Source organism: Channa argus, chromosome 10 (assembly GCF_033026475.1).
Source record: "Channa argus isolate prfri chromosome 10, Channa argus male v1.0, whole genome shotgun sequence".
Classification (NCBI taxonomy): domain Eukaryota; kingdom Metazoa; phylum Chordata; class Actinopteri; order Anabantiformes; family Channidae; genus Channa; species Channa argus.
Window position 1 is genome coordinate 14,416,605 of NC_090206.1, and position 27,326 is coordinate 14,443,930.

The window sequence follows — 27,326 nt, forward strand, 5'->3', positions numbered from 1 at the left end:
AGGTCAGTGGTGGCATGTTCACCTGTGTGTGTGTGCTCAGTCATGCTTATTGGATGAGATTATGCATGCAGGACAACTCTGAGGTGATGTGCTACAGCTAAACTAATGTCTTTCATCAAAACGTAGCTACTGCAGTCTGAGTTGTTTCCCTCCCTCTTGTTCTGTCTGTCTTTGTCCCTAAATTAATAGCTGACCTGGGCACCCCCCCCCCAAAACAAATCTAATTTGTGTCACGACAAAAGGCTTCAAATATGACAGGAGGAGGACAGGGGATTGAGGGCAGATAGACAGAAACACACAGGGGAAAGGAGACGTGTGGAGAGCAGTAAGGATTACTGTCAGAGGGAAATGATGGTGACAAGACAGAGACAAGGGTGGGAGGACGGGCAATTCTGAGAAATAAATAAAGATAAGAAGGAAGGACATGACAGAAAAACACATGAGCAAAATCCCATTGCATAAAGTATATACATATACTGATCAAAGACGAAGCATCCAGGCAACAGGAGGAGCCATTATTTGTGATGAAGGAGAACAGGTAGGGGTAGGGGGGATGACGGGGAGGGGGGGTGGAAGAAGAGAGTGAGGTCGATGTGTTACTGGTAGATAAGGCAAGGGAGGTAAAGTTTAGGAGGTATAGGGTGTCACCTAAAGACCAAGAGATAACGAACAGGGGCAGAGGTGCAGGAATTCAATCCCAGAGACAAGACAACAGCTGATGATAAAAACCTCCTCACCTGCACACACCAAGGGAGTTATGGACAGAGGCTCAGTGCAACACTGAGGAAAAAACTGGAGGAAATACTAGGACAGAGAAGAGGAAGAAAGAAATAGGAGAGCATTTGAACTATTATTTTTCCTGGAATCAATTCATTCGTTCTTTTTTTTTACCTGGAACAACAAAGAGATCTCCACTGCATTACTTTTTTAACCATTTTTTATTTTTCCGAGAAAACACACAACTTCTTCTGCTGGGTTTGTGCAGAATTTTTGTACATAAAATAAGAGACTGCTACTGCAGAAGAGAGAAGAGCGAGGAAGAGGGACGAGAGAGGGCGAGGGAGGGGGGAAGGGGGAGTGGGGGAGAGAGAGAGAGAGAGAGTGTATGAGCCTGTGACACAGAAATGTTCATGATCATTCGAGAGCCGTCCGCCGCAGGAGGCAGTCCTGCAGCGATGAGCGCGCCCCCAGAGAGGACTGCGAAACAGGTGTGTGTGGGTGTCTCTTTGTCGCTCTCAGCCTCTCTACATATACTTTATATAAACTGCGTATGTGTGTATGTGAACAGTATCTATGTGTGTGCATTTCTTCGTCAAGCTGTACTCTCTTTATAAACCCATTTTATATAATTTTCTGTGTATGTGCTTTAGTACGCACAAGTTATGCATTTGCATTAATTTAATTAATTAAGCTTTTAATGGTTGTGTTCAACCAGGCTTGATATAAGAATAACCAATAAAAGCTCTAATCAATGTTATGTGATATTGTTTTCTAATTAAAAATATACCTTCATTTTTTTATGTTTTCACATAAATTCAATCACCAGAAATGCTCCTTTATGTGTGGAGAAAACTTACAGGACAGTAATCGTCCTAAAAACGATCCCAGAATTTCCCCCCACAAAATGTAATGTATGAAGCTTAAACCAAGGATGTTTATTTTTATTTAACAAAAAGTTGACATTTTGAACATACATGTTTCGAATTACCAGCTGCTCTTTTCCTTGTTTTCATAGTAAAATAAAACTGATCTAATTTAAAGTAGCCAGATTTTCTTATAAAAACAATAAATTCCCAAATAGACAAATACTTTCTTTGAATCAAGGTATCTGAACCACTTGTTTTTGTATACATACTGTTACATAGGGTGTGCTTACATTTTGATGTTAGTACAATGGATATGAGCTTGAATGCACAATTCACTGAACTCAGCCACGCAACCCCCTACCCTCACCAGGTGCAGGCTGCCATCAAAAAGAAGGTGGAGAAGCAGAAGAAGAAAACCAACGACCAGGGAGTGGGAGCTGGAGACATCCAAACTGCTACTACCCAACCAGCTCGCCATCAGAAATCTGCTCAGATTCCTCAGATGACGACTGCGGAGGACAGAGCTTCGCTGGACGAGAGGCTGGAGGAGATGCTTGAGGGACCTCATAGGAGAGAGAAAGAGAAGGAGGAGGGGGAGCCCGTCGACCTGCTGCCGATAGTAGACTCTGTGTATGGACAGGTAGGAACCATCTGCTGCAGTGTGTGTGACTCATCTGTATGTCTCTAAATAATGACTGTATGTGTGAGTGTATCTGCCACTTCTGCCACTGTGTGTATTCATGTGTGCATGTGTGCATCCATGTGTGTGTGTTTCCTCTGCTGCTGCATCAAGTTATCTGGCTGATTGAATATCTCACCAAAGTTTGATTGAAATCCAAAGCCTCCAATTTAAATTTAAAGCCTGGTTGTGCTCCAGTGACTGTAAGCAGCCATCTCCCCCACTTTCATGACCTCTTTGACCTCACATAGTACAAGGGCATAAAGCTAAGTAGCACCAGCAGCACAAACATAACGGTTTTGCCTTCTCATTTAACCTCAAATCCTTTTGGACATAGTTGAAGTTTCAAAGCACTGGGGTTAAAGCTAAGGATGGAGATGGCGTGTTTGAGAGGTTTTAAGCTCCTTTACTTCGGGAAACATTACGAAAGTGTAATCCGTAACAGATACGGCCATAGTCAGCCAGAGATCTGATGAACACCCTATCGCTGCAGCCATTGTATCAGCCCGGTGTCACATCACATCCCATGGCTCACTTGGTAGGCTGAGACTAACCCTAACCGACACAACAAGGCAGGGCAGGCTACACCATTACAGCATATGACACCGCAGGGGCCAGACATCATGATATAAGAAAGTGTTGTGTTTGTTTGTGAGAGTGTACCAAAATAAAATCAAGAGAGACTTGGAAGTACAACTTGCTTTCTGCTGTCATCCACCTGATTACATCAGCAAACTGATGATGAGTGAGGCAGAAAATCAATATAAAATAAAAATAAATCAGATGTCGGTGGTGATGCAAGTGATCCAAATTAAGAGAGTGAGTGGGAAGGACGACTGTGTCAGAGAAAGTCTGGAGAGAAGACATTAATCTCTCAGGGTCCCTGAACTTCACTTTGACAACAAGTGTATTACAGCATGAAAATTAGTGTATTAGGCATTTCACAGACAGCGAGCACGTTTTATTCCCAGAGACCCTCATGCCCCACACGCTAGCTTCTTAAAGTGGCATTTCACTCAATATTTTATCAAACAAACGACTACAGATTTTACAGTGAAAAGGTTCATTATTATATGTATATTTTCTAATAATCATCTGAAAATCAAATGAACAAACAAGCAAAGAAAAAATGTATAAGTTAATGGAAATACTTATTTTTGTGGGGTTTCAGCAGAGGTGGAACGTGATAAAGTCACGTAAAGTCATCATTTTAAGAGTAATTTCTGTGGATGAATGAATCAGCTGCAGTCAATTGCTGTATTTATTTAGTAAACACCCAAAGCCTCCTATGAATAGTAGAGGTTGTAATACTTTATGGCCTTGTTTTTCCAAACACCCTACTCCTTTCCCTCCTTCGTTCCCTCCTATCTTCACTCCATGCTGTACCTATTCAGTCTCATCTTTCTTTTCATTAATAGCTCATGCAACTGGACTCATATATATCTGGCTCCAGATCATTACACGATATGTCCTGTAGTTTACCAACACACACACACACACACACACACACACACACACACACAAAATGCCAATTGGTGTGTGTCTTTGGGTTAAAAAATGTACCATTAAATGCAAATGCAGGATGTAAGCAGTTGATTATTAATCATAACAGTAACACTGTACCATAAATAAGCCTGTGCGTGCAGGTGTGTGTGTGTGTGTGTGTGTTGTGCGTGACTGAGTGAAACCATCAGTATGAGAGTATCAACCTAGTAATTAATTAGGCTTAATGGTATTGGCTACGTTTTGGGTTATTCATGCAGCAACTGGTGTCAGTTTGGTTTAAGACATGATCATCAAGGTGAATAATAATAACAAAGATACAGTATGTTGGATGAGTTTCTAGCCCTTGGCTGTTATGGCTAATTGGATCAATATTCATAGAGATAATAATAAGTGACTGATGAATTTGTTTTGTTCATAGTTGAACACAAAAGGGTTCAGAAGCTAAAAGAGTTTAGACTTTGGGCTTCAGGATTGAACATATCAGTGAGTCCAACACACTCAGTGGCCACTGTATTAGGTGAACCTGTACGAACTAATCTAATCTTTCCCACTCAAGGAGAGCTGATTATTAGAAACATATTATAATGCAGTATAAACTGTGACCTCCTCTAACTATGACATCAAATTATTAGACAGGATAGTTGTGTTGGGTTGTATTATATTGTACAGAGGTATTTTACCTAATAAACACTGACCGCTGGGTGCATAGAAATATAAATGGAAATTAGTTTTATTAGTTTATATGGAAATTGTTTTAGAAAAATGGAGAGCACTTAATGAATTTTCCTTGCAGTGACCGACCACATCTGTAACTTTTACTGTTACATCACATTTTAAAGTCAGATGAAACAGTGTTATTGTGTCACATTTTCAAATTAAAAGGAGATTGTCAGAAATGAAATATTTACATAATCAATGCCAAGTATTTCAGATAATTTGTGCAGATTTTTTTAAATCAGACTTTTCTATAGGGGTTATAAGATGCATGTATACAAACATTAAAACATGAAACACAATGATATTTGATGATTCTTGGCATTATACTGTTTCCATATTTTATTTGTAGTTCTATTGTTTGTTATGTCCATTAATCATTGATGGATTGTGTTGGAAATTACATTTTAAAGTTTGTTTTTAAAAAGAAAGTTGCAAGTCCTTTTAAATTATATATCGTGGTCAAAATGTCATGTTGATCTCTTACTTTACTGTGTTAACAGCTCCATATACTCAAAATGTGTTTTTTCAGGTGTTCCTTTCCTTGTGTTTCCTAATAAATGTCTGGACTTGCCGTCATCTCCCTCACTGTAGTTTTGCTTCACATGTTAAAACTGGGGCACTTACACTGATCAGCCACAGCATTAAAACCACCAAGTGTTTTAATGTTGTGCCTGTGTTTAATTTGTTATCTGTAATCACATGAGGCTATTTCTATATTAACAATGACAGCAATGTAAATTTGTAAAAATTTTGTTCGGGTTTCTCTGCAGTTCATAGATCAGTTCATAGATCAAAAAGCAAGTGTACAACAGGTCATAGGATGGCAACAAAACTCTGTGGAACTAAGAGACTAAAAGCAAAAAACAGACGTGCAGATGGGGAGGTTATTTGTAAAATGCTAAACGAAATGGTTCTTCGTAGAACCAAATGTAGAAGGTTCATTGTGAAGCCAAACAGGGCTCCTCAGTGACATCGGTCTCAAGAACCATTTCTGGTTCCAGTTCCAGTGTGTGTGTGTTTTATCAGGTGAAATATAACCAGATGAAGACAACAGCAGGTGACAGGTTGAGACTAGATGCTAAACAGAGAGGGGCATTTAGCAGCTAAAGAGATATATGATGATATTTGATAGAAAACAGAAACAGAGGCTGTAAATATTGGCCTGGTGGCCACATGATGGAAACATGACTGGAAATATTAGATAATGGAGCTACATAATGGCTGCAAAAGGTAACTAGCCATACCTTTTATTGCTGTCCTCAATAACCAAAAACCTTTTATTATACTGTATACTGTACAAATGTCTGTGTCTCTATATCTAAAATATGAAAATATGTTTCACAGAGGATAGTTTTTTCAAAGGCATAGAGTTATGTTATTAAAGACTTTTAAATGTTTACATTCCATTTCGCAGAAACTTTGAACGCTTTCAGAGGCATTGTTTTATTGTGGAAAATTATAATACAGACTTTTTAGGAGACTAACATTTCACTAATTACCACTATTTTCTTATAAACATGGCCACTAAAAACTGTACTATATATTTAGTGCACACAGGATTAATTTAAATAGTACACACAAGTGCATGTGTCTATTCAAGAAGGACCTGTGAAGGGTAACAGTAACACCCCCTCCCCCAACGCATGCAAGCACACACACACACACACACCGTATGGATGTACTGTACTGAAGTGAGGAGAATCCCAAATCTGCTTTGGCGGAGATTTGTTGACAGATGCCTTGTACAAGCTCAGCTGACCACTTAGTGCTGCACTTATCTCCACAACTTGAGATATTAGAGATCTTTGTCAAAATAGGCTTCTGATGGGTGAGATAATGTTCAGTGAGAGCTTAAATCATTTAGGGCTTCAAGACGTTAATCGACTAACGCTCTTGATCTATTGTTGTGTTATGTAAACTGCTGATTGCTGTAGTGAGAAGTACTAATTTGTGATTCACAAGAGAATCACTACCTTCTATTCCAGTTTTCAAATATTAGATATGCAGGTAATTGTCTTTGTCCACAAATTTCCACAATGGTCTCTATGCATGGACACGTGTTTAGCTTTACAGTAACTCGTGTTCTTAAATGTTAGTTGTGTGCACTATATTCGTGTAGCAGTTTGAGCATAACAGTTTGTACTGTGTAGTCCAGTCCAGTCAAATGTTTTTTAAAGGGAGCAAAGGAGCAAATTAATTTAGGTTGCAGCACATAAACAAGGGAGGTTGTTTTAGAATACTGTCTTTGACACTGTGTTTATTTATGGTTTATTTTAGTTTCAATTTTAGATTGGTTTCTATTTTCCACGTCTTTACTGTCTCCCTTTTCTTCTCCTTTTCATCACCCCAGCTTGCTTTTTAATCTGAAATGGTAAAGATTAATCCCTCCCTGTTTGTGTCCTCTTAACTCTCCTCGTACTGTAGATGAAGTTATTTGAATGCTGATGCAACATGCAAACAAGAGTGAGAGGGATAAGAGAGACTGACTGAGGAAAAAAAGAGGAGGGGGTGGGATTCACAGTGTTGATCAGTGTGTTGTGAAGAGAAAAAAAAGACAGTGATGATGCATCAGAGGCACACAAGTACACTGCTCTTAGTAGAGAGTTGCATCTGGTTGAGTTTACAGGCGGCTATGTTTGGTGTCGTTGCTTCTCTCAGATCATAGACATGGTTGAAGTCATTCAGGATCCCCTGTGCTTTGATTAGAGTTGTTTTTTGTCTTTTTGGTGTCAGATGTTACAATTAGGACTTTCAGAATCCCGATGTGAACTGGACCACTGAGAAGTCCAAAGAAAGAAGGAAAGGAGACCAAGACTAATAAGAACAGAAAAAGCATTTGATAGTGGTACAAAAAAAAAAACTGGGCATTAGGAGAACAGCAGAGCTGTTTGTTGACCAGGGGAGGTTAGGTTATGGGCAACTGTACCAAACCTCCCATGAAAGACAAAATGAAGAAGGTAAGAAAAATTTTGTATCTGTGTGTTGGACTTTGACTTCCCAGAGCTTTAAATATGAATAACTTGAAATTACATGACTTTACTTTGCTAAATCCTTCAAAATATGCATGTTTATGTTTGACTTGTGGGAAGAGCAAAATAAATCAAGTTTAGTGCTCAAAGGTTTCGGAACACTTAGCAAGTCCTGATCATCAGATGGGTATTGAAGTGTTTCTCTATTAATGGTGGTTGCAAAGAAACTTCAGTATTTAGACTTTATTACAGTTTGTAACACTATTATGTATTGACACAAGACATTAGTCATTAGAAGTGAGATTTGCCTTAACTGTAAGACTGCAGCAGCAGGAATGTGCAGAGAGTTTTATATTGGCAGGGGCTCTATGTACAAATCAGTGTGTAAGTGAAAATTAGACTGAATGGTTAACAACCCGGTCTGCCCATTAAGGGGGTAATGGAGGGCCGCCTCCAGGGCAAAGTGAGGGCAGTATGGCAGCAAAAGCTTCAAAAAGAGGAAGATGAAGTTCAGGACACAGAGGAAGAGCTGTTCAAGGATACGTTCGGTGTGCTGGTGAAGAACTGCAACATGCTGCACATTGTGGGCCCCGCCTGCATCTTCCTTAAACAGGGCTTTTCTCAGACACTCGTATGTAACAATTCACCAAGTACAAACAGTGTCATCACTCTTCACTGGTGCAACTTTTTCCCCCTGTGTTGATGCATTGTCATCCTTCACACCGTGAATTACCCTCCATCTCTCCGCCACACCAGCGGCTGTGCCACTGCATCACTGCTCTGGGTCAGACAATCAAATGGCGCATGCTCAAAGAGATTAATAGGTTACTGCCAGGGAAAATTATTGACTAACTTTGTGGAGCTGTACTGTGTGGCACCGGCAACTGTGAAGGTCAAAGGTGACTTTCCAACCATACAAAGGGTCAGCAGTGCTCCAGAAAGGGTCTTTATTGTGCTTGAAGGGTAATCAGAGAGTGGGAGAAACAGAGAGACCATTATGGGCCCCATTTCAGTTTTACAGCATGGCTGAGCCCCGGTGAAGGTAACTTTATTCTCCATCTTACATATGATGTTATTTTTTTTTTTGGTCCAATCTGGCAAATCGCATTTCACACCATTCAGTATACTATTAAATTCTCTCCAAATTACATTTATGCTGTCAGTGTTAAACTCCAGAAAGTTTGTTACAGAATGCTATAATTTGATTTAAACATGTGAAATTGGAAAAAATCTTTCTTAGAATATTATTCCCATAATGTTTTCTCTCCAAAGCTGTTCTCCTATCATCCTCTGTATCTATCTGAACAGTGGACACATGAATCTCTTTAGCAACTAAACTTCCCAAATCTCATAGTTACTACACATGTGTTGTTGGTCAACCTGTGATATCACACTTGTGATTTATGGTCCATGTCATCACACATGGCTAAATGTTGTATACATTTTAATCCTTACAGATTTAGATACTGCTTCATCAAATGATTCACTGGGTTGGTTTACTTACTGAAGCGTATTCATAAACTGAAAGTCCTGAATTAACTTGCACTTCCTTTGTTTGCAACTTATGTTAAGTAAGTAAGTAAGTATAAAACCCAAAGTCAGTATGTAGTGAAATGCATTCAATAATATTTCCCACTTACCTCTCATTTTGTCTATTTAGTTCTGATCACTGTATGCTTGCTTTGTATTTATTCATTGTACAATGTGCCTCCTGTTATGTTGTGTTGCTGCAGAGGCACTGACAGTGTTTATATCTCTGCACTATGCCAAACAAGCTTTCTACATTTTTCACTGTGAGTGTTTGTGTATGAGAGAGGTTTTGAGCAGCACAGAGTGAGGCACTAATGTGCAAAACTTCTCTCACCAACAGGACAGAGACCTGAGGCCAGAGGAGCTTGATGGTGAGTTGACTGATTCACAGCAACTCACAGTGTTTCTGCATTACAATACCTCAAAAATTATAATTGTTTTACAAATGTTGATGTGTGTGTCTGTGTTTATCAGAGCTGCGAGAGGCATTTGTGGAGTTTGATAAGAATAAAAAAGGCTACATAAGTCACAAAGACCTGGGGGAGTGCATGAGGACCATGGGGTACATGCCTACAGAGATGGAGCTCATTGAACTGAGCCAGCAGATCTGTGAGTGAAAAAACTGACCAGAACAGAATAAGGAACAAGAACCAGAGAGCAAACATGTCAAGAGTAGAATAGAATAGACCAGGTCCAAGGTCCAAATCCTGAACATAATTAATGAGCACACAACAGAATAGAACAAAACTGAACAAGCAATAGGACTGGAGAGAGTAGAAAAAGAGTAGTGAAAAGAATAGAACAGAAATGTACATAATAGGAACAGAACAACAACTGACTAGAAAAGAACAAGGACCATCAAATTAAAAAGAAAGCAAGCACAGAATAAAAACAGAACAAATAAAAAACAAACAAATAAAAATGTAACAGGAGCATACACACCTTTAACAATAGAAAAGCATGAGAAAGAGAGAAAATAATAGAATAAAGAACATGAAAACTAAAAAAAAATACAATAGAATTGAAATGAAGAAACATGGAACATGGAATACAACACAACTACCGAATTAAAACAGAAGTGATTAAAAACCATGAACGGGACAAATAAGTATAAAACAGTAATGAAAAGAATTGAGTAGAACAAGGAAAAGAGAATATAATAGAATAAAATGGATCATGAACATTCTTGCTATGATGCTAAATAACCTGATCAGTGCTTTTTACTGTTCATGCATTGGTAATTTTACTGCAGTTCTTTCATGGAGATTTTAGAAATTATTAACAACCCAGGAGCAGGAACTGATATTTACCTATAACTCCACAGGTGGAGGTAAAGTGGACTTTGAGGACTTTGTTGAGCTGATGGGACCCAAGCTGCTGGCAGAGACAGCAGACATGATCGGTGTCAAAGAGCTACGAGATGCATTCAAAGAGGTCAGGATGTACACCATTACTGACAGCAGTCTGTTGGGGCACAGAGGAATATTTTACAGCAGATATAATAACTTATGAAAACCAGGTCTAAATAATAGTTTTATCATCTGCTGCATTCGTGTGGTTTTTAGATTAAAGCCCCATTGGTGGGATTAAGTCCAGTGTCATGGTTAATTTGTACAACACAAGCTCAAAGAAATGTGTGTGGGGGGGCGGAAATACAGTTCACATTCTTGGAAATGTTATTTAAATACATTTGACTTTCTTCCTTTTGTCTGTCCTGTCTTCCTCATGTTGCAGTTGTGTCTGGGTGGGGGCTTGACAACTTCAAAAGAAAGTCATGCCAAAAGAAAATAGATGTAATGCAATGTAATGTAACCTTTTCTTATAAAGCGCTTGACAACAACCAGGGATTGACCTAACCACTTTACAAAAACATAAAACGTTAGTGTATTAAAAAATAGAACAATAAAATAGAATAATAAAAACAACAGTCTGATATCACTTATTAACTATCAAATGCCAGCTTGAACAAGTGAGTCTTAAGTTTGGATTTGAAAGTATGCAGCTCAGATATAACACGAATATCGGGAGGAAAAGAGTTCCACAGCTTAAGGGCAATAACACCAAGGCCCCATCACCCCAACGCTTTTATCTAGATCTGGGCACAGCTCAAAAGCACTGATGAGTGGATCAGAGATTGCAATTTTTTCCCATGAACAGTAGGGAGATCAGCTAAATACAAGGTGCCAGACCATTAAATGAGTAATAATATCTTTGAATGGATCCTGAAGTGAACAGGAAGCCAATGAAGAGAATGCAACACGGGGATTATGTGGTCGCGCTTAGACATATTAGTAAGTAGTAAAGAGACATTGCATTGAATGATACCCAATGGTAGCATGTACAGAGAAAACAGATGGAAAACCATGGAGGATTTTAAAATGTCTGGTTGCCACAGTATAAAGTATAGAGGATTCATCAGTGTCTCTTGTCTGTCTTTCTTTCTCTGTCCAGTTTGACTCTAATGGTGACGGTCAGATCAGTTTAACAGAGCTGCGTGAGGCCATGAAGAAGCTTATGGGAGAACAGGTGACCAACAGAGAGATCAACGAGATTCTCAGAGATGTCGACCTCAACGGAGATGGTCTGGTGGATTTTGAGGGTGAGAGAAACTCGTCCTTCTGGCACATAGGATCATATTCATCTTCATCTTCTGTCTCTCACTGCATTGTGTTCTTTCAGAGTTTGTACGAATGATGTCCCGCTGACCAGTGCAGCCCCCACATACGTCAGATGGACAGACAGATGTTAGACAACAGCTGGATAATGATCACAAACTACACTGTAGTGAACATTCTTCCTCTGCTCATTAGAGCATATAAAAGTATCAAGTATTTTTATATTCAAAAACAAAAAAAAGAAAGGAACATGTTTTAAATAGCATTAACCATGCAAAGTACTCAAGGTGCAACATGAGGGTGAAGAAGTGGAGCAGCTGTGAGACATATCAAAAGACAATATTTATGACTATGTGTATTTAGATGTATTTTTTTATAGTGTTTGTTCATTGAGTGTAAAATCCTGTTTGTAAAACTGTACAATTATTTTTAATTAAAGAAATGTACATGATTTGGATGAATGGTCTTGTAATTCTAACACATGCACAAGGCTGGTGGCAGAGGGATGGCAAGATTTTTATATCTATTTTGAAAAATGTGTTGGTTTGTTCTTCACATTTGGTAAGGCACGTTTGAAAGGAACTAAATTTACACACATTTGCACTGTGCACACTGTGTACAAATGTACGTGGAAATTGTGTTTCTAAACCTGTACCCCTTCCATGCAACCAGCTGTACTAGTGAAACACACCAGATGGATAAGAAAAAAGTCTTTAAGGCCCAGAGTTTGATGCCCAATGACTTTCCTCTTTCCAAAATACCAGCTGAACCATCACAAACGAGATGGAGTAATATACTATTCATAAACTGCACATTTACAGGATTGATTTTATGATGCTGCAATCTAGCACCACAACAAACAATGAGGAGGTTGACTCGATGACTTAGTCTCAAGTTTTTCCCTTTCCCAGAGCTCAGCTCCTGTCAGCGCTTAGGAGCAAAAAGACATAGGAACCATGGAACCCTGGTTTTACACCGACGCTGGTCATCCCCATGACCATGAAAGCCCGATTACAACCTGTTATTAAAAATAGCTCAGATTAACGGCTTTTTTGATAATTTGTAATTTTAGGCCAGTGTAATTTTGTGTATTTGATTTTTTTTTTTTTTATTAAATAACTGAAAAGTGCAAAATATCAATTTTCCTGTTTTCAAAAAAGTCTTAGTCAGGGGCATTTTAGTAGTTATTTAAAAACTAATTGATGATGTTATTGCTGTGTTATTCCTCTATAAATACAAAAATATGGACAGAACGTGAGAATGTGAGATAGAGAGCAGGTGTCTCACATAGAAGTCAACCCTGATTTCTGATGCAGATAATCAGAACAAGCTGTGTCTGAGCACTAAACAGAAACATAGAGCTTTAAGGCTAAATATTGTTGGCCACTCCACTGGTTTTAAGACCTATTTTCTTCAATGACAACAACAACTTACCGCCCATTAGCGCACCCTGCAGGCCCATTTCCCAGTTCTCTGGATATGGTCCTGCACTAAGTTAACAAAATTTACAACATAAAGAGCTTTAGGGACTCATCACGAATACCAGGTAAATTTTGGTTTCTAATAAAAGTCAGTTCACTCACATGTTTCGTTTTGAATCACTTATATTTTTGGCCTTATTTGGTTATTTACATATGACTGAGTTCCATAAGTAAGTGGCACAAAATTGAACTAACAGGAGAGTACTTTTATCTTGAAAAGCCTTTGTGTTCCAAAGTAAAAGAAGCTCCACAACAGCACATCCCTATGTCATGTGATCGGTATAATTGGCCTGAAATTCCCCTGTTGTTTTTTATTTTTTTTATTTTTTGATGTTCAGGTGACATCCAAAAGCATGTACCTAATGAACTAAAATTATTATTTGTATTCCTATTTGTGTGTTTGTTCATAAAATATTAGCAACAAGCATAGCAACAGCAACAACAACATCTTTGAAATCAAGATTTTACATTTTATTGAAAACTTGGCCAGGACTCTGTACAGCAGAGAGGGTGTGTAATGCACAGGGGCAAGAAGACCAGAGGGGCAGGGGGCTGAGAAACTCCCATGGTTTCCCATGGTGCATCAATACCCTGAGCTGAGAATCATGTGTAAAAGAGAGGGCTTGTGTTCCCTCTTTGGTGGCTCAGAGGACTGCGGAGGGGAATGAAGTGAGGGATTAAAAAATGAGAAAAAGGGGGAAAGCAACGCTTAGCCCATAGGGGAGAAAGAGGAAAGTAGACACGAGAGAGGAATGGAGGGTGGTCTGGTGGTTTTCATGGTCCAGCTGGTCCTTCCACTGAGGTGCTGTCTCTCATCAGGGGCAGATCTAGATCCTCACCCTTCTCTCCACTGTGTGAAGTCACAGACTGTTTAAGATAAAGGCCTCAGACATCTCTCCCCCTTTCTCTCTTCCTTCGCCCCTCTCCCTCACTTCCGCTCTTTCTCTTTCTCTCCTTCCCTGAGCCTCACTTGCTGGCCATGGTGTAGCAGCCCTGTTGGTGCCACTGCATGTCGCGAATACGTCTCACGGACTGGAACTGGGGATGACGGGCACCATACTCATTAAAATGCCTGTAGTCGCCTTTCTCCAGCAGATACTGGCTTCCGCGGTATCCAGGGAACTGGTATCCTACCCAGCTGGGGGAAAATAGGAAATCATGTAAGTACATGTCTGATTTTATGTGTCCTTTATTATTTGAGTCGCCCTGTCTTTGAACGGTCAGTGTTTAAGCTGCAGCCACTGCACACACATAAGTGGTAAAGTAAAAATCACTCACGTTCCACAGCTGACAATGATGCTGCCCACTCTGTCAGTAAAGCCGTAGGAGAACAGACTGGGAACGTCATCGTCCATGATCTCCATCTTGCGGCCCTTGAACTCTCCCACCTCATACAGGCAGATCTTGTGCTTCTCAGGGTCCTGCAAGTGGGAAATATACATTAGAAAGATGTCTAAAGCAAACAGGCAAATGAGCGAGAGGAGTAAAATGAACCAGTTCAGGTGTTTTCTTACCATTCTGACAGGCCTGAAAGACAGCAGATAGTCGTTCTTCTGGCAGTTGCTCCAGGAATCCCAGCGTGGATACTCTCCTTTCTCCAGGATGTACATCTCGCCACAGAAGTTCATCTGCTCAAAGCCCACGAAGCTACAGAGGCAACAATATATAATAAAATGTAAGCAAACTCACACGGATAAAATTGAAAATTCTTATTTATGTACTGTTTTGACACTTACGGTCCACACTCGACACGCAGGGAACGCACGCGGTCCATGCCCAACTCACACACATTCATGCACTCGTTACTGATCTCGATCATGCGACCCTGGAAGTTCTCCTGGTCAAAGACGTACATCTAGAAGAGACAGATATACACAGAAAAGTCAGTGCAAAAATTTTAAGATTCACTTTTATCTGTATGTAAAGCTGCAACCCGGTGTGAGAGGCACCACCTTGTAGGACGTCATTCCCATCTCAGACTTCTTGCTCTGAGCAGCCTTTCCATCGGTCTGAGAAGAAGTCTTGGACTTGTCTCCGCTGGACATGATTACTGGGTAGAAAAAGAGGAAAAACACACAGAGATAAGTTATTATGATAAATCTAACTTGTGCTCAGTGATGCGAAGGTCATGTGAAAAAGAAAGGAAGCAATAAAAAAGGGGTGATACATCAGTGAGATATGAGGCATGTGTCTGTACCTTACCTGTCTGTGTGTACGATGCCTGTGCCGAACCTTACTCAGAGTGTGTGTGGCTCGGACTGCGCCCCTCCCTTTTATACGCTGGCGCCCACAGGAGAGGGATTATGGGGACAGAAACAAACCTGCTGAGGTCAGAGGCAAGAGACAAAAGAAACCCCACATCATCAAAGTGGGACGGACAGAGGGGATGGGCGGAGGCATCGGACCACTGACAGAAAAGACTAAAGACCAATTAGTAACGTAACTAATAAAATACAAGTTGATGAAATCAACTTCATGTTTTTAGTGTAAATCATAATAATATAAGTATTTCTGATTTTTTATCTACTTAATGATTATTTCAAAGTTTAGCTTTCTTAGCCTTGACATTAGACTTGACATTAACTTTTGGATCATTTCTATGGGACTTTGTGGTTTTCAGATAAATTTTATGTAATAGAAACATTCCAAGCTATAGGTCTCAGTTCATCACTGATCAAAATAGCACCACTTGGTAAACCTGCCAAGGTAGGATGTGTTAGTGAGTAACATCTATGTGTTATACATTACTCTAAAATAAATGCTTCCCTACAAGCATTTCATCTCAGAGACCCACGCATGGTTGACTGCATTTGCTTATGGAAACTCCCCAAGACCTGTATCAGATATGTGAAAATTAAAATGAAAAAGGCTGCTCTTGACCTCAGAAAGACTTCATTTGAAAACCATAACCCACATGTTAACAGGTGGACCTGAAAATGTTTGGTTCCATCTCGTTGTGTGGAGTAAATAATGCTAATAATATTTATAGAGGACTTTTCTAAACTTGCGTTACAAAGTGCAAAGTAAAATCACTCTTTTACTCTCCTTCAACATTTCCATACATTCATCCATTCCCACCCCCCATATGCTCCGCTGTTAATCCCCACATTCTCCAGCTCGATCCCGGCCCTTTGTGCCTGAGCACGCGCTGGACTGCTGACCGTGGTCCGAACATGCCGGAGCGCCTTTGTTTAGAGCCCCACAAGCTCTATACGATCTGCTGAGCTGGCCGCCGTAGCCGGACAACAGCCACCAGCGGCCACGCACCTACGCTGGGAGCGCGCCTCGCTGCAACTCTGCCAATTTGACGGCGTGCACTGGCGCGACACAGCCGCGGACGCGCACCGACAGGCGCGCTCCCAGACCTTCGGTATAAAACTGAAGCGCCAGGTTCTCTGAAAGCTCTACGCGAGGCAGGCAGTAGGCGCGTAACACTCCCGAGCTCTTCCAATAAAGTGCCAATCTAGGTAAGGCTGCATCTCTGCTTTCATGAAGCTCAGCTCAGGGTCTGATAGGCAGCTTCACACAGGAACTGAAAACCAAAAGCACTTTCTGAAACATCAGTGAAACATCTGCGTAACGGCTTTCTGACAGTATTTACAAAATTAACTTCATTTATTTTATTTTTGAGTTGGATTGTTTTCCTCAGGGCCCATTTATGTATTCGAAGAGATTTGTGAATTCTGACAAAATGCTACTATGAACATTATTTAGAATAAAATGTTTCAACCTGATTTCTTTTGAATGCTCAATGCACTAATGAATCCCTACTTTGTTTCTTTACCTCCTTCTCAACTCATGGTCCTCGTGTGCCACCTCAGGAGTAAATATGTACAGAACTACAAGGTCCCCAATGATGCAGCCGCTGGTCAACTCAGGAATGGGCATGGCTCCTTTCTTTAAGGTAAACACACAAAGCTGGATCCGTACAGATTCTAATGCATTTATCAATTATATTATTGTACTCTGTATGTGTAAATGCTTATCTCTTGTCTTTCGCTCCCCAGGTGACTGTGTTTGAACAGGAGCATTTCCAAGGCAAATGCCTGGAGTTTACCTCTGAGTGCTGCAACATCCAGGAGTGTGGACTGGACAACATCCGCTCCATCAGGGTGGAAAGTGGAGCGTAAGTATCACAGTTTGGAGACTTAGTACAGACAGTACAAAAAAACTCCCTCTCTCTTTTACTCTTTGTCTAACACGTTCATCCAAACCCATTCATACACAAAAAAGGACCTCGGATGATTTATGCGCTGAGACAGCTTGCATGCTTTCTAATGTAGCCCTTATCCAGCCTGTCAATAAGGGAGATTTTTTAGTTTTAAATTAATCCAAATAATATCTTCAGATTTACCAAATAGGGTCTATAATAAATTACAGAAATAAACGTTTTCAAAAGTAATTGTTGTCTGTGTATTATCACGTAAACAGGTCTTTCTCTCTCTCCCTCTTTCTGTAAAGCTGGGTGGGTTTCGAACACCATGACTTCCAGGGCCAGCAGTTCATCCTGGAGAGAGGAGAGTATCCCCACTGGGACGCTTACAGTGGTTCCCTCTCCTACCATGTGGAGCGTCTCATGTCTCTGCGCCCCATCTACTGCGCTGTGAGAACATCTTAGCGTTCAGGTCACAATCAGCAGTTACCTCCGAAACCAAGAGTCCCAACAAATGTTCAATGATTTTTTTCCTCTCCCCTAGTCCCACCAGAGCAGTCGCATGATCATCTTTGAGAAGGAGAACTTCATGGGCCGCAGTGTGGAGATCTGTGATGACTACCCCTCTCTGCAGGCCATGGGCTGGATGATGCCTGAAGTTGGCTCCATGCATGTGCAGTGTGGCGGGTAAGTTGTAATGAATTCCTGTGGACCAATAAACATTTAATTCAATATACTCATTTAATCTAAAACAATTTATGCCACTGTAATCCTTATCAGTGTGTAATGTATGTAATGGGCACACCTGCTAAAATCTCTAAGCATGTACTTAATCCCCACACTGCCACAGCAGCTCATGCAGCTCCTAAAATAGTCCCACTAACCCTCGTCACCTTCTCCATCCATCCCACAGCTTTGTGTGCTACCAGTACCCCGGCTACAGGGGACAGCAGTACATAATGGAGTGCGAGAGACATAGTGGAGACTACCAGCACTGGAGAAACTGGGGCTCCCACTGTCAGACCCCCCAGATCCAGTCCATCAGGCGCATCCAGCACTGAGAAGAGGACAGGCTGAGACTGAGGCTGACAGACAGCAGTTCTCCTCAACTTCCTCTTCTCTCTTTTCTTTTGCTCTTCATTCCTTCCCTTTCTCTTGACTTGAGCCACAACAGCCGCCTCAGAACGAGTTAACATCACTACTGATTTACAGTCGCTGTCAGAGTGTGATAAGAGACAATATCGCACTGTTGAAGCACAGGGAAACACACACTCCACACATACACATGCTGACATAACTGACACTCAGTGTCTTTTTATTGGGTTTAGAGGTGCATACATACTCATACACAAAAACACACATCTGCGCTGTACTCTCACCTGAGCTGCACCATGAGTAGAGCATTTCCTCAGCGAGTTGGAACCAGGAGGCGACGCTCCAATGTGGTGCCGCAATCAGGAAAACCTCCCTAGCTATACTCGCTCTGCTCACTGCTCCGCTCTGCTCACTGCACTCCTTGTGTTGTGGTGCAGCCCAGATGTGTTTTGTTGTTGTGTGTAGCAAGTTGATACACAGGTTGATAACTAATAAACTTGTTGTCACTTCATTTTTCAGTATTCTTGTTTGAATGTGATTTCACCATAACCACAAAAATACACAAAAACAAATTAATGAATATAGTGGATACTTTCCCTGACAATGCAGTTTGAAACACCTGTATGTGTGAAATACCTGCAAAGTGTGTAGTTTTTATCTTTAAAGAAAATAAGAGTCAGCTAAAAAGGAACAAATTGTCTATTGATTTTTTTCTTTCCAAAGATAAAACCATCACTGTTAAATTATATTGCAACTGACATAAGTGTTTTACATTTAAAAAAAGATACAGTAGAAAAAAAATAGAAAAGAAAGAGAGAGAACTACATTCATCATTTAATAATTTTACCTCAAAGACATGACACATTTTACAATGTTTTCTATGGTGGCTGATGGATCTGAAGATAGCAAAGTTTCAACATTGGCAGCACTTAACAAAAGTGCTGCAAATAAAAAAAAATTAAAAACCTTTAACCTTTAAAACCTTTTATTTGAAACCATGTGCGCTGCAAAAACAGATTTTCTGTCGACACCAAAACTGAGGAATGTCAACCACTTATAGACAACGTTCAAATGATAATAAAAATGTCTATTTCAGAAGATAAATCTGATCAATTATATAAAGTACTGTAGACGTCTTTTAATTCAAACCCAAACATGACGACAGGAAGAAACATGAGCCTCATTTTCAGTGATGGGCATGAAATGTGAAATCACTTCTACAGAACAGCACATACATACTGTTGTAAAGAAATGATACCAGACAATTAAAAGAGTCGTAGATTAAAAGAACATTGCCAAACATAACTTCACAGTAAAACGATAATGTTATTTTCAACACTTGATAGTTAAAAGAAACTTTGAACATATTTGTGTTTAAAACTCCCAATTTGCTGAACTTATTAGTAACAACCTTTATGTAAGATCAAGGGTTAAAGAGCAAAAATAAAGAACCCAATTTTCAGCTTTACACCTGCTCATCTGTATGATCTATCCTTGTTTTGTTGATGCATTGAGTAGCCTGACTTATTCATGTTTGTAGTTTTTACCACGAGTTTGTCTTTAAACCCAAATACACATATCTTTTCCTAACTATTGAATGAAATAGAAAAACAAAAATTCTTCACGTGATTGTTAAATAGAAACAGAAGACATCACTAGCAAACATTTTTGATGACACTAAGTTTGCCTTGATCTCTGTCACTATTGCTTTTCTCCCTGCCCCTAAACCTCACAGCTGCATGAAACAAATTTAGAAATATGATGTGGGTAACAAGAAGATCATTCAAGAAAATGACAACTTGGGCCAGACCTCACAGATGTTAACATGAGAGCATCTCATTTTGATAATTTGCGTTAACAAGCTCACCTTCACTCGAAGCAGTAAAGACTGCTGGTAAAGTGTAGCCTGTGTTTTCTCCAGTAACATCAATATCCTCATCTTCTTCGTCTTCCTCTCCTTCTGAAGAGGCTTTCCAGCTGATGATCACTGGATCAGGAAGTGGACTGGAACCTCCAATCACATCAATGTCCTCGTCTTCCCCGCTTCCTGTCGGCCCCAGACTGCCCCCCTTTGCTTCAGGTGAAACAAGTGAAGAAGGCGAAACACCTGGTGCTCTAGACTGGCAGCAACCCTTTTCTTCACAATCTCTGGAGTTGTCTCTATCTTTCTCCAGGTCAATGATTTCATCAGAGTCTCCATCCACATTGATCATTTCATTAATGCCGCCATCCATCTTATCATCTACCAAAACTCCATTCGTTTCCCCGATTGTGACCTCATTCCACACTAGTTTTTTGTCATCTTCTTCTCTTTGCCAGCCAACTCCAGCACTGGTCAGAGAAAAAGTCTCTACATTGATTCCATCCTCTACATCTACTGTAGCTGCCTCAGAGACACAGTCTGCACATTCAGAGCTTTGTACATGTGTTAGAGTGGTCAGCTGTGCCACTTGCTCAAAACGAACTTTTTTGACCTCGGCATCGTTAGTTGACTCCTCATCTGACTCTGCTCCCCTCTTCTTTCCCCTCCTTGTAGGTCCCTCTGTGGCTTCCTGTGGCTGGACAATACCTTCCTCTTCAGGTTTCTCATAATTGTTCTCTAGCTGTTCTTCCATGCCACAGGGCTCCACAGGCTGTGGTTGAATTTGTGGTGTTAAACTCTCACCATTTGTGGAAAGTTGACAGTTTTTCTTGGGCCTGCCTTGTCTGCCACCTGCTGGCCTGTTGAGTAGAGGTGTCCCCTCAAACAAACTGTCCTGTAAAACCAATGAATGTTATAAATAAAATGTTCAAAGAAATACAAAAACGAAAATGAAGGCCTTTGCAATGCTGTACATTTTATCCAATCACATACTGGTGGCAGAACAGAAAGAACAGGAGTTCATGCATTTTGAGGTGGTTAACATCAGTGTAGTCACACCTGATCAGCAGCCTAAATAAGCTACGTCTGCTGTGTTATTTATTTGTAGCAGTATATTAACTACTAACACAAAATACAAAATTATTAAGATTTGTTTGCATTAGTGTTAAAACTGGAATTTATTCTGCTAGCATTACTGCATTTACAGCCAGTCTTTGTTTACACAACTGTTGTGAGCTAAATGTTGCGAACATGCCCATGTTTAAACAGTTTAAACCATGACTGACCATGAAAAATATTCTTATGGCAACTAATCAAATTTTGGACATATTTCAGTTCAGATCAGAAGTGATGGACCAATCATCTCATATTGCTATCTTGAGAGCCTTGCTGCAACACAAAAACAGGGTGACAGATGAACATATCCTTTGAAGACACATTTGTAAACACAAGGTTTTCAATCTGGTCAGACAAGTCAATGCTCACCATTATATGTGCTTGTTTCAACCTACTCCTGATAGGGTATACCTTTCTGCCACAGCATGCTGGTTGATTCTTGTCAGAGAGGTTGCCACATGGATAATTCACTAATGAAGAACTGGTCTTTGTTTTTGCAGGAGTCTGGAAAACATGTGGTAACATTCTTTGGCTGTCACAATAAAGCTATTAGCTTGCTATTATAATCAGTCATCAGACATAAGAAGAGTTTTTCACCTTGACCTTTACAGTCTGACTGCATCCCTGTAGTTTAACAGGGATTCTCACCAGTTTCACCACAGGTATCTGCTGGAGCTGTTTGGGTCCTCTGTCAGGATGGATTCTGGGCTTCGGGTCAGTTGGTTTCTTCTTTCTCTCCAGTGAGAACATATAATGGCTTTTTTGTCTCTTCTTCTGTCGTCTAGTTGGTGCCCTGGCTTTCTGAGATGCCTCCTCAGTGTTCTTTGGGGGAACAGCATGGGGAGCAGGATCCTTGTGTGGCTGTGAAAAACTCTGCTGTGTTGCAGCTTTGTCACTCTGTTGCCATCCAGTTGTTTGAGAACATCTAACTGGCTGGGGTCTTTCTGTGTTCTGTAGATAAAGAGTGTGAGGTGTGATGGTCTGTGTCTTGCTTTTCCTCTATTTGCTAAGGAAAATGTAAGATTGGCTTACCTTTGTGGAGTTCTCACCACCCATCTCTTCCTCTTCCCTTGTTCTACAGCTGTCTATGTGCTGCTCAAAAGTTTGAAGAAAGTGATCCAGGATCTTGTCCAGCTCCCCCTCGCCTTGGTGCTGCAGATTGGACACCTTGCTGTTTGCTACAATACCAACCTGTGTGGACCCATGGAAATTTGGGTGTGCTTCCAAGAGATCAGTGGTTTGACCTTCTTTGTTTTGGAGCAAATTATTCCCAGAGGAAGCAGAGGCACAACTGCTACTCTTTGGATAAGGAAGCTGAGAATGTGATGCTACATCCTTGTTTGTTAAAATATCAAGGCCCATCATCACTTCCTCCAGAAGACGTTCAATGTGCTCAGGCTGGTCGTCATTGGGTGGAGGTGCTGGAGGAGGTAGGGAGGTTGTGTGTAGGAGGGGCGATGCTGGAGATTTATAGGAAGCTGCAGGGGAGAGCAGGCTAAGACATGGAGAAGGTTGAAGGGAGGGGCTAGAGGCCGATATGGTATTATCTTTATACAATTGTTTGGCAGGAGATGAAAGCAAAGAGGAATTTGGTTGCTTGGCTCTTGCCCTTCGAGGTCTGCCAACAGTAGGAACGCGCTGCAGGTGGAGAAAATGGTAAAACTATATTAACAAATCAGAGAACTGGACCCAACAACATTTCTAATCAAAAACTTGGTTGTAAAGACACAAACCTATTAATGTCAACGCTTAATAGTTTAGACTGTCAATTTAGTACAAAAATAATAGCTACAAATGGCTACAAATATGAGCAGTATAGAGCGCAACAAGGATGTTTGAAATGAATTAATGAATGTGATAACATCACTATATTTGATAAAGTGATCATATTTGAAAGAACAACCTTATCTAGTTTCAAAGTAATTTGAAACTAGATATGAGAGTTTGTATTTCAACACATTAAATGCTCTCAAAACACAAAGCATTTTCCTGTTAAATAAAATCCAGTAAATGTTTTTTTTTATTTAATGATACAAAATACAGCACTTACCCGGTGCAGCTGCTGCATTGTATTTTTCCTTTTACGATGTTTTTTGCCACCTCCTCTTCCTCCCTCACTGAAAGGCAACTCGTCAGCACTTTGGTTAAACTCCCATATTTTTCCACGCCTTCTTCTCTGACAGCTCTTGGCTGCTTTCAGGAGCTCCCTGGTCGTCAGGTACAAATTCCTGCCCACAGCTCCTCCACCCTGACCGAGCCTGGATGCCCTCACTCCCCCTCTCTGCAAGAACAACTTCTGCACCCTGCTCACCCCCACATCCTGAACATCCACAATCTGCATCAACCCTCCTCTCCCCCTCCCTGCTGTTCTTGCTCGTGGTCTTCTAGCTCGTCTCTCACCTCTCCCAGCTCTTCTGGCTATTCCCACTCCTGCTCTTTGCCTCCTCACTGCTCGCCCCCTGCGGAAGCCCTCCTCCTTGTTTGAATTCAGAAAGTAGTTGATGAATCCTGGGATGTTGCCTTGGAACTGTGCCAACCTCTCCTCTTCGCATTCATCAGCTACGACACCCCTGTCTGCTCCTTGAAGGCCAGTCCACCAGGTCTGAGGATCTGCACCACAATGGCTTGATTGGGTTGGAAAACGAAGGAAGGACGAGAAAACAGAGGAGTATGGCGGTGCCAAAACAGCAACAGATGTGTGTCTAGCTGCTGTGGAGTCTTGCATAGAGGTTGCAGGAGCAGAGAAATAATCAGGCATTTCACTTTGATCTTGTGGGCAGATGAGTGACATGGGGATATAGGGAATCAGAGGGGGCACAAGGTGGGAATCCATCTGTCCTAAACCCTGGAGAGCATTATTGGTCTCCAAGAAGGCTGCTGGGTGATTAGGAGGAGCTGTGTTTACCTGCAGCTCCTCTGTCTGAACGCACTTGTCTTTTTCACCATCTGACTGTGTCTCTTTCCACAGAATGGTGCTCCCATCTGTCACCACTCTCCTCCACCTAGCCCACCTTCCCTCACTCTCCTGAGGCATCAGAGGCTCCGTCTGCACCCCCACATCCATGTGTTGTCCCTCTCCTTCCTCATTTTTACTGTTACCATCCCTTTTCGTGACCTCCACCAGCCCATGGATGCCTAGCTTGGCTGCAGCTGAAATAGCCTCTTGCTTCTCCTTCTCCCCTTCCCCTACCATCTCTCCAGAGTACAGTAATCTGACCATGTGGAGCAGTGTGCAGGCGCCAAGAGTACGAAACTCCAGGAAATGTGTCTGTCCTCCAGGTGCCAGAGGTGTGGAGGACAGAGCAGAGGACATGCGGGGGCTTATAGCTGAGAGAACACAGCTGTGTGCAGGCACTGAAACACCTAGAGAAGAGGAAAAGTAGGAGGAATGGAGGAAAAATAGAGGGAAATGTTAATTAAATTTAGAGATTGGAATTTAAACACGGTATATATATTTATTGATGACTGTACATAATTGATTCTCAGAGTATTAACTAACAGAACAATAACAGTATAATAACTGTTATAACTTTTATTGGTACTTGTATTTGGAATTTGCATTTCTTTATACCTCCTGCCTTGAGCAGAGTGTCACAGAACTGGCTGCACTGTTGCTGTTTCTGCAGCTCAGCGATGAGTAGGGCTTCAAACCCTGGTTTTTGGTAGCACCACATTTCCCCATCCACTTCAAAGAAGGAATAGAGAGAGGAAGTGTGAGGGTGAATTCAAAGGAGATAATGAAAATTTGTTTCTGGAGCTCAGAACATAACACAGAACATTTTGTAGAGAAAATTTTTTTGTACATTTGACCAAATAATAAATTAATTAATGAGATTTGTATCACATTTTATTCGGAGTATAACATTTTATTGGTAAAAAGGTGAAACAAGCCAAGATAGGTAAGAACACAAAATTTTCAAACTGCTATTACTTCAGTCAGCATGGTGTAGCAACATAATGAGCTGTTATATTCCGTATTAAATCTATAAGTTGACTTTGAGCATTTTAACTACTTACTTGGGGTAATATTCTAGATACATTTTTGTAGTGATTTGCCTTCGGCTTAAGTCATCTTTCCTGAAAGAAATCATCCTAAACTGATATATTTTAGCAAGTTATTTTACAAAATACCAGCGGAGAAAACTTCTGGCAGATGCTTCCACTTCTTAAAAATAGCCTATTTGCTATTTCACCTATAATCCATGAACATGCTGTTGCAGGCACAGCTCCTGTAGTACATAGACATTTCCTTCCTTTGCTACACAGTCCTGCAGCAGAATACTCTCCAAGCAGGAATATAAGTTTTCAAGGGGCCTTTACTACATCAGCTGTTGAACTGATACTTTCTTTCACTTGACAAATAAAAAAAACTGTGTTCTTTTTTATTTATTTATTTTCTGAAATGTTTCACTGCATAACACATAAGTTCAACTTGGGTATCTTTGGGTTGGGGGCTATTAAGTTTTTATATACTGTACTTTTAACAGCGTACTTCTACTCTGCGGTATTATTTGCTTCTTACGTTTTAACTCGATAAAATCTGAGATATAAAGTTTGCAGAATATATTTATATTTAAAGCGGGCTCCTTGTAAGAAGACATGGGCGCACACCTGCAGCTCTTAGCATTGCTGTTGGCACCTAGCTAGCAGCCAGCTAACAGTTAACAGCACAGCGGGGACCCGCCCGTAGCAAGGAGCTGTAAACTAAGTTAGTCACGGCCGAGCAGCTGTTAGTTAACATGTCATGAACATCGCATCATGGGCTCGAACAAAACGTGTGAGCACAACCTGAGCTGTTCCACTAACGTAGCTGAGCGTCACCAACGCGGGCAGGTCACCGACAAACCACTACCTTATCGTTAGCTAACAGTCCGCTCCCACGGCACAAAAGCAGAAATAAATAAATAGTAATAATATTAAAACTGTCTCGTTTGTTTTTTTAAAGAAAGGTTTTCCCAAAGTGAGTAGACGGAGAAAATAGAATTTAGGTTTTCTGTCTGTTTTACTGAGGTCACTCACGGGTCAACGTGGTCATCCGCGGTGACGGTAAGACTGTAGTTTGTCGTTTGGCCACCAGGGGACAGGAGAGCGCAGGAACGGACAGTCAGCGAGAGAGATGACAAACGCGATAGTTCACTCACAAAACTTCCGTCTTCGTCTATGTCCCCAGATACAAACCGGGTAGTTCTTAACTAGGCTGGCAGAGTTGGAAGCGAACCCGCTGAGCGCATGAGTACTCAGTTGTACTCCTTTACTTAATTTGTGTTACTTTTTCTTGCACAGCACAACAATTCAAAGAAAATTTATAAACCTAATTTTTGCTCCACTACATTTATCTGACTTTAGTTACTAACTACATTACTAATGCAAATACTTAATACATAAATATCCATCTATGCAACCACTATCTGTAATGAATTATCCTGTTGAGGATGATACTTAAAATATAACAATCACATATTATTTATCATGGATTATTATGTATTACCCACCTCACAGTACACAAAGTAGTTAAAATGTCCTCCAGGTGCAGGTACAGGTGTACCAGCTGTCCTGACTTGCTCCACCAAATCACTGTCATTTGTATTAGTTGCAAGAACAATTTCTTTGCATATTTTTCACCTTTTAACGTTTTTTTTTTTTTTTTTTAGTTTACAGCACAAGTTTGAAGTAATTGATATTCCTCATTTCAAACGATTGTTTCGACAGAATACAGCCCCTAGTAAACAACTGAAGAAGTAAATTAGTGTCTGAAGATTTTTCAAATGAAAATGTTTTTGACGAGGTTTGCAAAAAGTACATATAAAAGTACATAAAACATATCTTGACCTGTTTATATAGCAAGTTTTCAACACATAGTATAGAGAAAACATGCACATTTATGTTATCAACCACATCAAGTTCTATAGTGTTTTCCATAATTGGTACTAATTTAAAATAATGTACCCAGAATCAGTTTCTTAATGGTGTGATTGTACTTGTACTTTGTGTAGGTTTTACAGTATGTGAGGTATTTAG

At 40.5% G+C, this 27,326-nt stretch overlaps 5 protein-coding genes across 7 annotated transcripts; 2 read left to right on the forward strand and 3 right to left on the reverse strand.

The window, feature by feature from the left end:
• Nucleotides 1-1,065: 1,065 nt before the first annotated feature.
• cabp2b (calcium binding protein 2b) lies at nt 1,066-12,045 on the forward strand. 3 transcript variants are annotated; one of them, XM_067517514.1, is made up of 7 exons: nt 1,066-1,208; nt 1,957-2,226; nt 9,328-9,358; nt 9,462-9,596; nt 10,312-10,421; nt 11,439-11,586; nt 11,667-12,042. In XM_067517514.1, exons 1-7 carry the CDS (start codon nt 1,125-1,127, stop codon nt 11,690-11,692), a joined length of 804 nt encoding a protein of 267 aa, XP_067373615.1. In that variant the 5' UTR covers nt 1,066-1,124; the 3' UTR covers nt 11,693-12,042. The 3 variants fall into 3 exon arrangements, with proteins under 3 accessions (XP_067373615.1, XP_067373616.1, XP_067373617.1); XM_067517515.1 differs by lacking the exons at nt 1,066-1,208; nt 1,957-2,226 and adding an exon at nt 7,075-7,445 and having other exon boundaries at nt 11,667-12,043; XM_067517516.1 differs by lacking the exons at nt 1,066-1,208; nt 1,957-2,226 and adding an exon at nt 7,742-8,083 and having other exon boundaries at nt 9,320-9,358; nt 11,667-12,045.
• A 1,501-nt stretch (nt 12,046-13,546) lies between these two features.
• crybb1l1 (crystallin, beta B1, like 1) lies at nt 13,547-15,339 on the reverse strand. The gene is made up of 6 exons (XM_067517520.1): nt 15,286-15,339; nt 15,036-15,133; nt 14,820-14,938; nt 14,598-14,730; nt 14,362-14,504; nt 13,547-14,221 (listed from the first exon to the last, which is right to left on the reverse strand). Exons 2-6 carry the CDS (start codon nt 15,126-15,128, stop codon nt 14,050-14,052), a joined length of 660 nt encoding a protein of 219 aa, XP_067373621.1. The 5' UTR covers nt 15,129-15,133; nt 15,286-15,339; the 3' UTR covers nt 13,547-14,049.
• Nucleotides 15,340-16,467: 1,128 nt separating this feature from the next.
• Nucleotides 16,468-19,602, forward strand: cryba1l1 (crystallin, beta A1, like 1). Its single transcript, XM_067517518.1, has 6 exons — nt 16,468-16,550; nt 16,905-16,987; nt 17,091-17,209; nt 17,545-17,686; nt 17,781-17,923; nt 18,150-19,602. Exons 2-6 carry the CDS (start codon nt 16,913-16,915, stop codon nt 18,295-18,297), a joined length of 627 nt encoding a protein of 208 aa, XP_067373619.1. The 5' UTR covers nt 16,468-16,550; nt 16,905-16,912; the 3' UTR covers nt 18,298-19,602.
• Nucleotides 19,603-20,151: 549 nt separating this feature from the next.
• Nucleotides 20,152-21,883, reverse strand: LOC137134540 (uncharacterized). Its single transcript, XM_067519465.1, has 2 exons — nt 21,678-21,883; nt 20,152-21,087 (listed from the first exon to the last, which is right to left on the reverse strand). The coding sequence occupies exons 1-2, from the start codon at nt 21,831-21,833 to the stop codon at nt 20,152-20,154; spliced, it is 1,092 nt and encodes a 363-aa protein (XP_067375566.1). The 5' UTR covers nt 21,834-21,883.
• On the reverse strand, nt 21,796-25,110 carry LOC137133693 (uncharacterized). Its single transcript, XM_067517517.1, has 4 exons — nt 24,880-25,110; nt 23,359-24,671; nt 22,341-22,946; nt 21,796-22,259 (listed from the first exon to the last, which is right to left on the reverse strand). Exons 1-4 carry the CDS (start codon nt 24,980-24,982, stop codon nt 21,882-21,884), a joined length of 2,400 nt encoding a protein of 799 aa, XP_067373618.1. The 5' UTR covers nt 24,983-25,110; the 3' UTR covers nt 21,796-21,881.
• Between the last annotated feature and the right edge of the window lie 2,216 nt (nt 25,111-27,326).

Bases quoted from the DNA above. Each gene is read 5' to 3' on its own strand.
- cabp2b (XM_067517514.1), top strand. From the start codon at position 1,125: ATGTTCATGATCATTCGAGAGCCGTCCGCCGCAGGAGGCAGTCCTGCA. The intron at 9,597-10,311 runs GTGAGTGAAAAA...ATAACTCCACAG, and splicing joins TGAACTGAGCCAGCAGATCT to GTGGAGGTAAAGTGGACTTT. The intron at 11,587-11,666 runs GTGAGAGAAACT...GTGTTCTTTCAG, and splicing joins TGGTCTGGTGGATTTTGAGG to AGTTTGTACGAATGATGTCC.
- crybb1l1 (XM_067517520.1), bottom strand. From the start codon at position 15,128: ATGTCCAGCGGAGACAAGTCCAAGACTTCTTCTCAGACCGATGGAAAG. The intron at 14,731-14,819 runs GTAAGTGTCAAA...TTGCCTCTGTAG, and splicing joins CTGCGTGTCGAGTGTGGACC to CTTCGTGGGCTTTGAGCAGA. The intron at 14,505-14,597 runs GTAAGAAAACAC...TCCCACTTGCAG, and splicing joins CTTTCAGGCCTGTCAGAATG to GACCCTGAGAAGCACAAGAT.
- cryba1l1 (XM_067517518.1), top strand. From the start codon at position 16,913: ATGTACAGAACTACAAGGTCCCCAATGATGCAGCCGCTGGTCAACTCA. The intron at 17,687-17,780 runs GTGAGAACATCT...CCTCTCCCCTAG, and splicing joins TGCGCCCCATCTACTGCGCT to TCCCACCAGAGCAGTCGCAT. The intron at 17,924-18,149 runs GTAAGTTGTAAT...TCCATCCCACAG, and splicing joins ATGCATGTGCAGTGTGGCGG to CTTTGTGTGCTACCAGTACC.
- LOC137134540 (XM_067519465.1), bottom strand. From the start codon at position 21,833: ATGTTACCACATGTTTTCCAGACTCCTGCAAAAACAAAGACCAGTTCT. The intron at 21,088-21,677 runs GTGAGCATTGAC...TTGGTTTTACAG, and splicing joins TGAAACAAGCACATATAATG to GACAGTTTGTTTGAGGGGAC.
- LOC137133693 (XM_067517517.1), bottom strand. From the start codon at position 24,982: ATGTGGTGCTACCAAAAACCAGGGTTTGAAGCCCTACTCATCGCTGAG. The intron at 22,947-23,358 runs GTAAGTGCTGTA...CTCCACCTGCAG, and splicing joins CAATGCAGCAGCTGCACCGG to CGCGTTCCTACTGTTGGCAG. The intron at 22,260-22,340 runs GTAAGCCAATCT...CTTTATCTACAG, and splicing joins GTGGTGAGAACTCCACAAAG to AACACAGAAAGACCCCAGCC.